The sequence below is a fragment of the Simochromis diagramma genome, unplaced genomic scaffold, assembly GCF_900408965.1.
Source record: "Simochromis diagramma unplaced genomic scaffold, fSimDia1.1 OVJJ01000486.1, whole genome shotgun sequence".
In the NCBI taxonomy this organism is placed as follows: Eukaryota; Metazoa; Chordata; class Actinopteri; order Cichliformes; family Cichlidae; genus Simochromis; species Simochromis diagramma.
The window spans coordinates 1,403,173-1,419,102 of record NW_024387047.1 but is presented as its reverse complement, the minus strand read 5'-3'; the positions used below and the strand labels follow the sequence as shown (position 1 = coordinate 1,419,102).

The following is a 15,930-nucleotide window of genomic DNA, read 5'->3' as shown; positions in this document are numbered from 1 at the left end:
GTGTCACGGTTCGATATTTTTTTCGATACAAAAAAATGTTCATGCATTTTTAATTTGTCATTTATTAAAATTATAAATATATATTTTAACTCAAAAGTATAGTTTTTAAATTTAACCCTAACCCTTGTGCGTGTTTTTTATTTTGACAGCGAATGCGCACCTGCGGACCACTTATGTGCAGCCCTGGTTATATAGCTCGTCATATTGCAGCCACAGAAATTCTTTTGTCCATGAAACCATAAAGCTGCACTTTCTTTTTGCCTTATAGTCTGATTTGTCATAACTTCTCCGTTTTGTGGTAAGCTTTTCTTTGGCTGTCACTTCTTCACCCTGACCTGTCTTATTTGGCTCAGCAGAACTGAAATGCTTTTACACGCTCACTCACATAAGCTCAGCGATTCTCTGCGCGATCAACCTCTCACATGTTTAAGCTTGCTGCGGGAGATTTCACTTGTCATGTTTGCATAGTAAGCTAACGATTAATAAGACGATGTCAGAGGAATTGGTGCACAAATTATCATCACTCACAGATCAGTGCTGTCGCTCTCTATACACAGTTCGCACGATTGCAAAGTGAAAGCAAAAAAACAAGCGCAAATTCAAACGCGACTTCAATATGTCACATATTGACAGTGGCTCACTGATGCCAATGACATAATTACCCAGCTACATTTCTGAAAGAATGCAAAAGCATTGACATATATTTTTCCTACAATAGCCCGACGGGCAGGGAAGAGATAGATTTTGGTAGCCCGACTGAAAAAATCGCTAGCTCCGGGACGTCGGGCTAGCGATATTGCAAGCCCTGTATCTGATTGAGGAATCACTCATCTTTGGAAAAGAGAGTTTATTACAGAGAAATGGCTCTTTCCAAAATAAAAGCTATACTATACGCTTCTTCTGGGCTATATTCTCAGCAGCATAAGGAGAATCATGTGCTAACAGCTGTCTAAATGACTCGGCTAAAGTTAGTAGCATGCTTGTTGTTTTTGTCTTTGCACTAGGATGATGTCGGCGTAAATGTGCAGTCATATTCGTTGTGTTCCCACTAGTGCTTTCAGGTTAATCTCGTTGAAATGACCTTAACGCCACAACACGGCAAATCTCCGTTAACGAGCTACCCCTGATCGCTCCGTGCATGGGGCTAGACGGCAAACACGTTAACGAGCTAACTGCGCTAACACACTAGTTCACACCAATGTAATTGAGCATTGCATGGCACATCCAACATACTGTTTTACTTTAGTCCATGACTCGCTTACCTTCACGGTCATACGTCACATGAAAACCAAAATAATTCCAAACGCCAGATCTGAATGTTGCAAGTAGAGCTTAACTTCTGTCTCGCTAGCTTGCCCTGCGCTCTTCCTTCTGACTATGCTGTCTGTGTTGAGCGCTCAGTGGATCTGCGCTCGACAGTGCAGCCTAGGCGGAGTAGTCGAACACAGATTCACTGAGCGCTCAACACAGACAGCATCGTCAGAAGGAAAATTGATAAAATAAATTACAAATGTTGTATTGTTCGATACATATGCGTACCGAACCGAAAGCACTGTATCGAACGGTTTCAATATCGATACGAATATCGTTGCACCCCTAATATATATATATATATATATATATATATATATATATATATATATATATATATATATATATATATATATATATATATATATATGAGTAAGTGAAAATATTTAATAAAATTCTGAGTTTCTCCATTACCTGCATTGAAGGCAGGGTTATTCTCCATCTGGCTCACAGCCTCCACCACAGCATCCATGCTGCTGCCCCCTCCCTTGAGGATATCGTACCCTGTCCGCACTGCTGCACAAACCCCTGAAATGGACAGTTCCAGCCGCTCCTTTGGGACAAACCCTGCCCCTCCATGCACCACCACCACTGGCAAGAGGTCAGTCATCTGGCAAGAAGTGTCACTCAAATAATATCTGGTGAATCTTTCAGCACAAACAGATATTTTTAACGCACAAACGTACACAAACACACAAACACACACACACACACACACACACGGGTTATGTTAAGCAACGGGTATAAAAAGGCCAACCTGTCTTTTTACAAAAAATAAGACTTCAGCACAAACACTGCTTAACAGATGATAAAAAAGCACAAATATTCTGGACTTCTGTTAAGAAACAAACAAAGAAATAAACAAAACAAAACAAAAAAAAATTATACCTAAATGTGGCAGATCCCCAGGTAACTCAGAGTTTGATGAGCAGAGAAATGAGAACAAATGGGTGTGTTGTGCAAGTAAAAGTGCTTGCTGACCTGCAGGTGAATGGGGTCAAACTCCAGAAATTCAGAAACATTATCTCCAACTGGTAAATCATTTGCATGTTTTGGTCAAGAGCTTCTCTTTAACAACGAGGTTGTTTTCTTGTTTTGTTTTTTGTGCCAGCATATGCCAGTTCTATGGGAATCCCCCATTTTGGTGCAAAAATAGGATTTTAAGCCTGTCAAACTCAAATTTCATTGCAGAGTCAACTAAATTGTGTGTGTGTCATAACCGCATTAACACGGCAACTGTGTGGGGCTGCACTGCGTCAACATGTTAGCTTGTTAATAGGGCTGGGTATCATCACTGATTTCTAGAATGGATCAGAATACTGCTTGAATGGGAAAGTGTTCAGATGTGTTAAGTGGCTCAACAAACAAAAACATTCTTCTGAAAATGGTCAGGTACAACAACTGGACTGAAAATGAGTGAAAGAGTATGCATGCTCAGTCATCCAGGTAAGTAAACCCCCAAATCCTAACCTTATAAAAACCTTTATAAGATTGGGAAAGCCTGCAGTCAGCTGAGACTGAAGACGAAACGTTTCTTCCACTAAAAACGCTTCCAGATAAACCTAATCGACCTTTTTTAGAGTGAAAGAGTAGTTTACCCAAAGGTGCAAGGTTTATTGCATGATGTTGAGCAATGTAATGTGCACATGTAAGCAGAACATACAAAGAGATATATTTTTAAACGTTTCATTGGGAAAAGAAACTCTGGATTCACATTTCAATCACAACAAAACTTTCAATAAAACACTTTTTGCATCACATTGCATGATTTTTAAATAATTTAATTGTAAAGCACTGCTGCACATATGTATTTGAACACCTGGCAATCAGCAAGAATTCTGGCTCTCAAAGACCTGTTAACATACCTTTAAAAAGTCCACATCTACAGACAGCTGTCTTGTGTCAGTGACGTAAAAGATGGATTTAATGCGACCTGACCATTCAGACAGCAGTTGCTTTCTGAAACATCGGATATGTATCGGATTCAGTACCACATACCAAAGTGACCCAGATCGGATTTGAAAATATCGGATTTGTGCCGTTCACACTGTCATACCATGATCGGATATGGCTCGCATAGGGTAAAAAAAAATCGGATTTAATGCGCTTTCGCCTGCAGTGTGAACGTAGCCCCGTCTCGAAAGGGGAATATTTATTTGAATATCTATCGTGCATTTTTAAAATACAATTCACACACTCGAATTGCTGGCTTAATGCTTCCAGGACTTATCTGAAGGCGCACATGGGTCATGTGACAATGCCCTATTTACTAGGGGTGCAATGATACACAAAATTCACGGTTCGGTTCGATACTTTGGTGTCACGGTTCGATATTTTTTCGATACAAAAAAATGTTCATGCCTTTTTAATTTGTCATTTATTAAAATTATAAATATATATTTTAACTCAAAAGTACAGTTTTTAAATTTAATTTTGCTGAAACAACAAACTAATAAAAAAAATAAATCTATCTGATTGAGGAATCACTCATCTTTGGAAAAGAGAGTTTATTAGAGAAATGTCTCTTTCCAAAATAAAAGCTATACTATATGCTTCTTCTGGGCTATATTCTCAGCAGCATATTAAACATATCAGGTCCCCATAAGGAGAATCATGTGCTAACGGCTGTCTAAATGACTCGGATAAAGTTTGTAGCATGCGTGCTTGTTGTTTGTGTCTGCTTCCACTTGTCTTTGCACTAGGATGATGTCGGCGTAAATGTGCAGTCATATTCGTTGTGTTCCCACTAGTGCTGTCAGCGTTTATCTGAAATGACGTTAACGCCACAACACGGCAAATCTCCGTTAACGAGCTACCCCTGATCGCCCCGTGCGTGGGGCTGGACAGCGTCAACACGTTAACGAGCAAACTGCGCTAACGCACTAGTTCCCACCCATGCAATTGAGCATTGCGTGGCACATCCAACATACTGTTTTACTTTTGTCCATATCGCGCTTACCTTCAGGATCATACGTCACATGAAAACCAAAATAGTTCCAAACGCCAGATCTGAATGAGGGTGGGGGAGGTTCAATTTGCCATGTTGCAAGGAGCTTAGCTTCTGTCTGCTAGCTTGCCCTGCGCTCAGTGAATCTGCGCTCGACAGTGCTGCCTAGGCTGCACTGTCGAGCGCAGATCCACTGAGCGCTCAACACAGACAGCATCGTCAGAAGGAAAGTTGATAAAATAAATAAAAAATTTTGTATTGTTCGATACATATGCATACCGAACCGAAAGCACTGTATCGAACGGTTCAATATCGATACGAGTATCATTGCACCCCTACTATTTACGCGACTCCGTAATAGTGATGTGCGATACCACTGATTTCCTTTCCGATCTGATACCAAGTAATATTCAGGGTGGTATCGACAATACTGATCCGATACCGATACTTTGTGCAAAAACTTATTTTATTTATTGTATCTCAAATTATAGCATCATAATGATTACAGGACATCAGATTACTTGTTCTTATCACTTAATAATGCAGAGTTCATCATATAGAAATAAAAAATCTGAAGTTGTGCCTATTTGAACACTTTGCCTGCCTGCAGCACTAAAGGACTCCATGAGAGACGTCTGTCTCGCCCTAGCAGCACCTGTCCCTCTCCTCCTCTTCAGTTCGCCTCAACATACGCTCGTCATATTCTGTGATATGATTTACTCTGAGCCCCTCCGCCACTTGGCTGCGCCTAGAAATCCTGTCCATAAAAATTATGAACAGAACCGGAGACAAAGGGCAGCCCTGGCGGAGCCCATCACCCACCGGGAACGAGTCCGACTTATTGCCGGCAATGCGAACCAAGCTCTTGCAACGGTTGTATAGGGATCGAATGGCCCGTAGCAATGGGCCAGACACCCCATACTCCCGCAACACCTCCCACAGGACACCCCGAGGGACACGGTCGAATGCCTTCTCCAAGTCCACAAAACACATGTAGACTGGTTGGGCAAACTCCCATGCACCCTCAAGTATCCTCGAGAGGATAAAGAGCTGGTCCAGTGTTCCGTGACCAGGACGAAAACCGCATTGTTCCTCCTGTATCCGAGGTTCGACTAGCGGACGAACTCTACTTTCCAGCACCCTGGCATAGACTTTCCCAGGGAGGCTGAGGAGTGTGATCCCCCTGTAGTTGGAACACACCCTCCGGTCCCCCTTCTTAAAGATGGGGACCGCCACCCCGGTCTGCCAGTCCACAGGTACTGCCCCTGATCTCCACGCAACATTGCAGAGGCGTGTCAACCAGGACAGCCCTACAACGTCCAGAGCCTTCAGGAACTCGGGGCGGACCTCATCAACACCAGGGGCTCTGCCACCAAGGAGTTGTTTAACTGCCTCAGTGACCTCGCCCCCGGAAATTGGCGGGTCATTCCCCTCATCCCCAGACTCTGCTTCCTCCTCGGAAGACGTGTCAGTGGGATTAAGGAGGTCCTCGAAGTATTCCTTCCACCGCCTGACAATTTTCTCAGTCGACGTCAGCAGCGCTCCGCCAGCACTATACACAGTGCAGGTAGAGCACCGCTTTCCCCTCCTGAGACGCCTGACGGTTTGCCAGAATCTCTTCGAGGCAGTCCGAAAGCACTTGGCGGAGGGCTTTCGCTTTGGTGGCCTCAGAATCTCATCTCTGATTTTTGCGGATGATGTGGTTCTGTTGGCTTCATCGGGTGGTGGCCTCCAGCTCGCACTGGAATGGTTCGCAGCCGAGTGTGAAGCAGCGGGAATGAGGATCAGCACCTCCAAATCTGAGGCCATGGTTCTCAGCCGGAAAAGGGTAGAGTGCCCACTCCGGGTCGGGGATGAGTTCCTGCCCCAAGTGGAGGAGTTCAAGTATCGTTTTTCAAACCCCCGCGGTCTTTTGCTACTCGGGTTAAACATGATATATAAGTCACTTTGATAACTTAAAAATTTTATTATTTGGCTTTTTCAGTGTTTTATTTGTTTTTGATTAAATCGGTTTGGCTGAGATTAAAGTTATTAGATTAGATTAAATTTAACTTTATTAATCCCTCAGGAGGGTTCCTCCAGGGTTTTCACACAGCTGAATAAACATCAAAGAGAAAATGATTAAACAGAAGAGTTTACGCCAGCGCCCGGTTATATTTTAGATAGCAAGGAGCAGACGACAGAGTTTCACTCCACCGAGGGAGCCTGTGACGTACTACCCGGCTTTCTTTAGACCGCAAAGGCCGGGTCCTCAGGTGGAAGCAGCCTCTGAATTTTGACCCCCCCCCCCCCCAAACAGGTCTTTTGAATGTCTCCCTAGTATGGCCACAACACCTCACTCTTGGAGCACTTTTTTGCCACATGTGTCGCAAACCACGGCTGTGTCCCAATTCAGGGTCGGCACGCTTGGAGTACGCGCACTACGTTTACTACGTACGGTGCGTACTATAAGTACGAGAAGTGCGGAAGTGAGAGGCTTGTGAAATGAGACGGTCTAGCCTTTGTCGTGCTGTTCAGGTTGCCTAGCAACCATGATACTAACCACGAGAAATGTTACATACAGCATTGTTTGACAGAAATGAAGGAGAAAAAATGTTTTGTTGGTCATTCATTTTTGTCATGACATCACTGTGATTAGTTGAGTAACTGAGGCTGAGACCACGGGACTGTAAAACATGATTGCTGGGCTTCATTTCTGTACTGAACAGTCATTTCAAGATTAGTTAGTAAATAACAATTAGCTAATGTTGTTCATGAGACTAAAATCATCTCACTGTGGTAATGTAAATATAATATGGACAATATTATATGTATTGTCAGATTATTATGATATATATTACAGGATATATTACAGCAGTGAGCTTGAACTCTGGGTCAAAGATTCAAGTTGCATTTATTTATATTTCCTATCACCTTAAATCTTCACTCAAAGACAAGTATCTTTGACAGTGTATATATAGATGTATTATATATGAGACAAATATTGTTCTTTTAATATGTTGGCATTACTACATTTGGCTCAATGCTTACATATATGTGTAAGCAAAATGTACGAGCTGTGATAACTGTTTCTGATAGAATGAAGAGTAGACTGATATATTAAATATTCCTTTATTGGGTGAGAAAATCAGACCATGTCATAACTGCTTTAGGTCATACAGAATAGATATCAGAGCTTTAAACAGGCTGACTTCTGCTAAATGGGTCAAACTGGGCAGAGTAGAGGCTTTAAAACCAAGTTAACGCTGACGTAGTACAAACATCACTAATGTCCAGTGTTGGGGAGTAACGGAATACATGTACCGCCGTTACGTATTTAAAATACAAAATATGAGTAACTGTATTCTGTTACAGTTACCGTTTAAAAAGGTGGTATTCAGAATACAGTTACTTTGTTGAAATAAATGGATTACACGGCGGTATTTTCCTGTTTCATATTGTGGCGGGTCAGGACTATTTGGGTTTTGTTTGACAGCTACGTTCTGTTGTTCCAGGCGGCAGCGTTACGGTTGCCATGGTGACGCGCTCTCTCTGCGACTGTGTCTTTCCTGGGTGAGAGAGCGCTTTTTTTGTTGTTGTTGTTGTTCTAAGCTAATAAGCCTAAAGAATGTAGCCTTATGGTAGTGTAGTCCGTGCTGCAGGGAGAATGGACTGCCATACCCGTTATGTGTCCGTGAGCGCGAGGAGGGAGGAAAATGTGAGTGGAAAAAGTACGAGCTGTCACCGAGCAGAAACAATAATAACCACTGCAGCCAAGAAGAGAGCCTGACGAGCCCAGTTGCAAGTAAGCTATTAAGACTCGACTGTACACTGTGTTCATGTTTTCCTCCGAAACAATAAGTTCCGTTGGAGCAGCCTTTCAACACCTCTCTCTGTCTCTATTTTTCAGCTATGAGCCCAACACGGAACCGACGTATTAGCCAGAGGTCCCTTTACTACGGTTCGGAGCCGAGGACCTTCAGTAATAGTAATAAATCACACAGCAACAGTACATTCATGCAGTTGTAAAAAGCATGATAATATATTAAGTAATCCAAAGTATTCAGAATACGTTATTCTCATTGAGTAACGTAACGGAAAACGTTACAAAATACATTTTGGGGCATGTATTCTGTAATCTGTAGTGGAATACATTTTAAAAGTAACCTTTCCAACACCGCTAATGTCACATAACTTTGCCGACATGTGGCCAACAGCAATGTTTTAATGTTCTTCATTATTAAAGATTCGCACATAAATAAGTGATATCATATTCAGTACTTACTTTTGACAGTTCACTCTTCGGCCGCTCCCTTCTGCCTTCTGCCGTATTTTGCAGCAAAATTATCCACACCCACCGCTGCGCTATGGATTGTGGGATATATGGGACCACGAAGTGTGCACCGGACATTGGTCGTGTCCAAATTCATGGGCTGCATCCTCCTGAGGCCGCATTTGTAGACCGATTACGTTACAGCGATGCGCCGAAGGCTGTCCAAATTCGTAGACTCCTCCGAATGCAGCCGACAAATGACTCCTTTTCCCCGAATTTGAAGGATGGGTCGGGTGTGTCCCTCGTGGCCTACCATATCCCAGAATTCATAGCGCGGCCCAGCCAAACTCCAGTTTCCAATAATGGTGGCCGCTACTAAGTTTTAAAATTACTCTAACTAATCTTTCTGGGTCACAAAATAAACTTTTAACATATTTTCAGGCGAGAAACTAGCTGTGTAAACATAAAATATCTGCTAGGTTTATCAAGATATCGCATATTTGCAAAAGTGCTTCGACGTTTTCAGAGCATCTGCTACCCACCAGCTCGATAGCAAGCCGAGAGCTCGAGGGTCACTGAAGCCGCCGAAAACGGCACAACATTTTCAGATCACCGCGGAGTTTCGCTACTCAGCTTAAACGTAATATATAAGTCACTTAGACAACCTAAAAATGTTATTGTTGGGATTTTTTCAGTGTTTTATTTGTTCATGAGTAAATCGGTTTGGCTGAGATTAAAGTTATTAGATTAGATTAGATTAGATAAAATAAAACTTTATTAATCCCCCGGGTGGGTTCCTCCGGGATTTTCACACAGCTGAATAAACGTTAAACAGAAAACTGATTAAACAGAAGTGTGAGACGGTCGAGAATTTACGCCAGTGTCCTGTTATATTTTAGATAGCAAGAAGCAGACGGCCGAGTTTATTAAACTCCACCGAGACAGCGGTGACGCTAATCAGAAGGCTAGACCATCCAATTTCCCCAGCCGTTTACTTCCGGCCTACCCGACCTTCTGAGGACCTGGCCCACGTAGACCGCGAAGGCCGGGTCCTCAGGAGGATGCAGCCCATGAATTTGGACACGACCATTGGCTGTATCTGTCATGGTCCTGGGCCATGTTGGCCCAGTATTCTTGGTTCCTTGTATTTTCGCTCCTTATTTAGGCCATGTTTTCTGAGATGTCCTGTTGTGGTGTTCCCTAAGTGTTTTCCCTTTGTGACTCTTACCCCCTGTGTGCCCCTCTGTGTATTTATGAGCTCTTGTCTCTCTTTGTGTTTATTCCATGTTTCCCCCAGCATGTTATGTCTGTGTTCTCCCCGTGCTCTCTCTCCTCCTGTCTGAACCTCTGTGTACTTCCTGTTTTACTTTGACAGTCTCTCGTCAGTATGCGTCATGTTGTGTTCACTCCTGCCCTGTCTCGTTATGTTTATCAGTGTCACCTGTGTTCCCCACCTGTGTGTAATCTCCCTGTGTTCTCTGAGTGTATTTAAGTTATGTCTTCTGTTATGGTAGTTGCTGGTTTGTCTGTGTTGTTTCCCCTCGGTCTCCCTGCGTCTTCCCGTATGTATCTCCCCGGACCTCCCTGCATCCTCGTTTCTGGTTTGTGTTATTAGTTTACCCAGTTTAGGTTTCCGGTTTCATGTTTTGTCGCCACCGCTGTTTGTACTTACACCCCTGTAAATAAACACTCACCTGCACCAGAGCTGCTGCCTTTTGGGTCCTATTTCATATTCCACACGGCTTGCCCCGGCGAACCGTGACAGTATCCCAATCCGGTCGTTAAGTGATGACGTGACGAATCCTACTTCCGGGCCTAAAGTAGTCTTTAATATGGCTTTTGTATTGTTAACATGTTTAATGTTTTGTATTTTCTTCTACTTAATCTCCTATCCTATCCTATCCTAAAACAGTCAGTGATCACTGTTGACCTCCCTCGGCTTTTATTACCGCTAATCATTTATTTAAGCTCAGTTTTTAAAACCTTAGGATGTAACTACAGCACAGCCCATGCAGCAGTATATGAATGACCAACCTCGTATTGTGGATGGATTATCTCAGTTGTTCTCCTGGCTGAAGTTTGGTCCTTTTACAGCATCCTGCCATGCGATTACATTTGTTCCTGACCACCGAGAACACTCACGTTAACGTTTATCGAGTGGAAAAAAGTTAGCTTGTTTATATTATGCTAACATAGCTGTGTCGCTAGCGGTCACGTAGCACATCATTATATACCAGCTAGCCAAACTTCAGTAACCCTACAAACGTCACTGCTGTTTAGTTTTCTGTCTTCATTTATGTTGGAAGTGATAACAGAGCTGTACGTTTTAATTTGTTTCCAAAACCCTGCAGTCAGGACACGCTATATTGTATTTAGATAGAAGCTAGCGAGCTAACTTCCTGCTAACTTCTAACTCCGTTAAATGTCATGAATTCTGTTTTCATGGATGCCTGGATGTTAAACTCAATTGTTACACCTGGTAGAGCAGAACGCTGATCATTTTATTAACGATGAAAGACTTTAGACAGTTTTTCAACTCTCAGTAATGCCATAGTGATCGTTTGATATATGGACCTGCAGCGGAGTTTAGGCCCAGACACGGCTAGTGACGTCAGACTTAACGATCGGATTCAGGGTCTGCAGCCTTAAAGTACGCAGCCATAACGGTCCACAAGGGCCACGTACTCAAAGACCGCTAAGGCCGGAAGTGAGAGGCTTGTGAAATGGGACGGTCTAGCCTCCGTCGTGCTGCCCAGGTTGCCAAGCATCCATGATACTAACAGCTGGAAACGTTTCATACAGCTTTGTTTCACAGAAATGAAGGAGAAAATCTTTTGTTTATTTGTTCATTTGTTTCTATATGAGCTTTGATTTGATAAGTATCTGAGGCTGAGACCACGGGACTGTGAAATCATGATTGTTGGGCTTCATTTCTGTACTGAAAAGTCATTTTAAGATTAGCTAGTAAATAAAAATTACCTAATGCTGCTCATGAGACTAAAGTCATCTTACTTTGGTAATGTAAATATAATATGGCCAATATTAAAGTTATTATTTCAATCATTATTAGTTATTACAGCAGTGAATGACTCTGTTTCAAATACTGAGCTTCAGTAAAGATTCAAGCTGCATTTACTTATATTTCCTGTCACCTTAAATCTTCACTCAAAGACAGGTTTCTTTGACACTGTATATATAAATGTATTATATATAGGAGACAAATATTGTTTTTAATATGTTGGCATTACTGAATTTCTCTCAGTGCTTACTTTAAATATCCATGAAATCATCACATTCTCTGTAAGATTAACGTCGACTATTGAACGGTTTATATTTTAAAGTAAAGGCTTTAAAACCAAGTTAGTACAAACATTGCTAATGTCACATAACTTTGCCGACATGTGACCAACAGTAATGTTTTAATGTTCTTCGTTATTAAACATTTGCATATAAATAAGTGACATATTATACAGTATTTACTTTTAAAAGTTTACTCTTCGGCCGCCCCTTTTCAGCCGTTTTTTTATTTTCGGCAAAATTATCCACACCCACCGCCAGGCTATGCATTCTGGGATATGTTGGGCCACGAAGTCTACACCGCCACATCCTTAAAAGGAAATGAATGACTTGCTCCTCTCGACTCCGTCTAAAGGTGACCATCCGAGAAAGATTGCTAAACCCAGTCCCACAGCGAGCGACATACTGGCAGCTATTCAAGCTCTCCACATGCGATTTAATAAACAAGATGACAAAATGGCGGACATTAACAACAAATTATCGGAGAATGCCTCGTTGATTGCCAGTCGTGCTGAGTCCATTGAATTCAATGCAGCTGAAGTCTGTGATTGTAAAGATAAAATCGCGGGTTTGGAGAGGGAAGCCTCAACCTTACGGAGAGAAGTTGATGAACTCAAAAAAAAGGCAAGAAAATGAGACCAGGTATTCATGAAGGTGGAATCTAAGGATTAAAGGAATGAAAGAAGGCATGGGCGAACATATCAGAAAAGAGGTGATCAAAATTCTCGCCAAGATCGCCCCAGAATGGTCAGATAATATGGAGGACATTGTGGACATTGTGCACCGGATTGGAAGAAAAGAAGAGGGCAGAAATCGCCAAGTCATAATTCAATTCACAAAGCGCCTACACCGAGATGGAATATGGAGTATAATAGTCCAAAAATGCTCAGATTTGTGAGAGTGAAAAAAATCAGTTTTGCAGAGGACTTGATGAAGGAGGATCGTGTGGAGAGGGAGAAAGTTTGGCCAAAAATTTTACAAGCCAGAAATGCGGGGGAGAAGGCTTACTACAAAGGAGCTGTCGGTTATATTAACGGCCGTCGCGTTCTGGCAGATGGCTGAAAAGTGTTCACTTTTACTTGTTCTCTGAACTCTACATAAAGAGGGACGTTTGACAGTTTTGAATGGGATAGGAGGTGCCAGCACCGCTGTTCTTTCACCTTTCCCTAAACAGGAAAGTAAACTAAGTTTTTCTTTTTTGTATATATTCAAGTTTGATATTTTTAATATTTTGAACTCTATTTTTTTTTTTTATGCTACGCACGTGTTTATCCTTTGTGTCGTTGAATGTTAAGAGGTCTCAGGGATAACGTTAAAAGAAAAGCAATGTTTATGTTTATCAAAGGGCTAAAAGCGAATTGCGCCTTACTACAAGAAACTCATTCAAGTGACGCTGATGCCACCTTCTGGTCAAAACAGTGGGGTGAAAAAATCCTCTTCAGCCACGGATCCAACCACTCTGCTGGAGTAGCTCTCTGTTTCTACCGATGTCCAGGGAAGGTCGTGACTTTTCAGGCTGATAATTCAGGACACTGGCTGGCAGTTGTATTGAATATTGATGGTTCATTTCTGATTCTAGTAAATGTTTATGGGTACTCCTCTGTAACTCTAAATAAGCTCATGCTGGAAAAAATAACAGATGTCCTTTCCGAGTATAAACTTTTATACCACACAGACCATGTATTACTAGGCGGTGACTTTAATCCTGTTCCAAATGAATGGCAGGATAGAAATCCTCCTAGATACAGTATTAATAAGTGGAATCCAATTCTAACAAAGTTCATTGATTCAAACAATTTAAGTGATATATGGAGAGAGAAAAACCCTGGAGTTACTCAATTCTCTTGGATTAAACCAAATGGTAATAATATGTCCAGATTAGATCTGTGGTTGGGCTCGACTTTACTATATAGATATGTTTCACATGTTTCCATCTCAGCAGCCCCGTTGACAGATCACAGTATTATTACTCTTAAACTTAACCCTGAAAATAAAACACAATTTAAAAAAGATAACTGGAAATTCAATGCACATCTGTTAATTGATGATGGGTATGTTAAGATGGTTAAAGACCTCCTCCATGAAATTTGCAATGATGGAACAATTGGTACTTACACACACGGATGGGAATTTTTTAAATTTAAAGTTAGAGAATTTTCAATTACGTTTAGTAAAATGAAAAGTAGACAACAAAAGGAATCTGAAAGTAAATTACTTTACAATATAAATAACTATTGTAATAGACAGTTTATGTCAGAAGCTGATAAGAAATCCCTTTTGTCTTTTTTGATCAGATTGAACCTTATATTCCAAAAATCGATTCTGTATTCAGAGAAATTTGTGATTCTGATATATCACTGGATGACTTAGATCAAGCCTTAAACAAACTGAAAATGGACAAAGCTCCTGGTCAGGATGGCTTGACTGCCATCTTTTATAAATTCTTCTGGAAAGAAATAAAATAGTTTTTCTTCAAAACTATTAGGGAAATCATTAGTAATGAAACATTAGCAACGACAATGAAACAGGGTCTTATCTCCCTTATTCCCAAACCTGGTAAAGATAAAAGATTAATCGATAATCTACGACCAATTACTCTATTGAATACAGATTATAAAATTCTTGCTCATGTTATTGCAAACAGATTAAAGGACGGCTTAGATCAGATTATTAGTGAAACACAATCTGGGTTCCTTAAAAATCGTTCTATCCACAATAATATTAGATTGGTTTTAGATCTACTGGATTATAATCACTTAATTGAAGATGATGGTGTGATTCTTTTTGTAGACTTTTATAAAGCATTTGATACGGTCGAACATCCTTTCATTTTAAAAGCTTTACAGTATTTTGGTTTTGGTAAAAAATTGATAGATTTAATTTCTTTATTATACTCTGACATCAATAGTTCTATTTCTTTACCTTTTGGAACGTCTAAACGATTTAACATCAGTCGAGGAATCCGTCAGGGGTGTCCAGCTTCTCTGTTACTTTTCATTATTGTAATGGAACTTTTAGCTATTTTCATGAAACACAATCCAAATATTCAACCACTAAATTTGATGGGAGCCCCATTGATCATAAGTCAATTAGCAGATGATAGTACACTGGGTTTTTTTTGTTTTTTTTTTGTGTCCCGTTTGGATCTTTAGCCATCAGAATTGTTGTCTTAAGGCCAAGAAAGATGCCAAGCGGATTTATTTTACCAAGTGGATCATCATGGCCTTGCCATATTGGTCCATTTGATTGACCTTTATTATAATTATGAATTTATTTTATTTTCAGTTGCTACAAACGGGACAGACATGACTGGGGGATAGGACAGGGAGAAAGAATGAAAGAAAGAGAGGGAGAGAAAGAAAACCAAAGGGGAGAAGAGATGGTGAGAAGGGGGGGAAGAAAGAAAAAAAAAACAAAAAAAACAAAAAAACAAAACACCTGGGTCACCTGTATGGAGAAAAAAAAACAGAAGAGAAAGCAAACAACAAAGAGCAACATAATAAAAAAAACGGCACCATCACAATAAACTAGCTAGCAGTAGATATCAGTAGATACTAAATAATAAACGATATTGTGCAGCACGCAAGATAGACAGCGCACAATGTGCTTTGAGGCAGCAGCCAAGAAAGCTGTAGTCCGCGTCTGTGAATACTCGTGTGTACACCTGTGTGGATCAGCATGCTTGCATTCCAAAGGTTTCTCCATGTAACGATCTGCTAGAGGGTGTGGGGAGCCACAGCCCCGTCCTCCAGGGTATGAAGCAGGTATGGAGGAGATCAAAACTCCAGACATCCAGAGGCCCCCAGAACACAAGAGACCAAGGAAGACCAACAGAGGGGCAGCCGCGCCACTGTCCCAGTAAGAGCTGAGGAGAGTCCCAGATGAGGGCTCACTCAGCAGCCGCGGAGCAGAAGCCAGGGGGAGTTGCAGTGACGCGCCCGTGAGCTCCGCCGGCAGCCAGCTGTGCCTGAGTGACCGAGCCCCAGGCCGAGAGGCCGGGGTCACCCCACCTCCGAAGTGGCCCGAGCGAGCCCCAGGCTCCAGGCCCCGATAAGCGGCCGCCAAGGAGTGAGCCGGTGTGTACCCGGACGCCCACCCCCAGACACAAAGAACCACCAACCAC

General features: G+C 41.7%; 1 protein-coding gene across 3 annotated transcripts in view; it reads right to left on the bottom strand.

Moving 5' to 3' along the window:
- The window catches only part of asrgl1 (asparaginase and isoaspartyl peptidase 1), a 42,656-nt gene that overhangs the window by 17,721 nt on the left and 9,005 nt on the right, over positions 1–15,930 (bottom strand). The window contains exons 1-2 of one of the 3 annotated variants that reach the window (XM_040044644.1): positions 2,200–3,367; positions 1,726–1,958 (exon numbers count right to left, since the gene is read on the bottom strand). In XM_040044644.1, coding sequence (XP_039900578.1) covers positions 1,726–1,921 — 196 coding nt within the window. In that variant the 5' untranslated portion in view covers positions 1,922–1,958; positions 2,200–3,367. Of the gene's footprint in view, positions 1–1,725; positions 1,959–2,199; positions 3,368–15,930 lie in introns of those variants that run through there. The other 2 variants (XM_040044643.1, XM_040044645.1) reach the window with 2 other exon arrangements.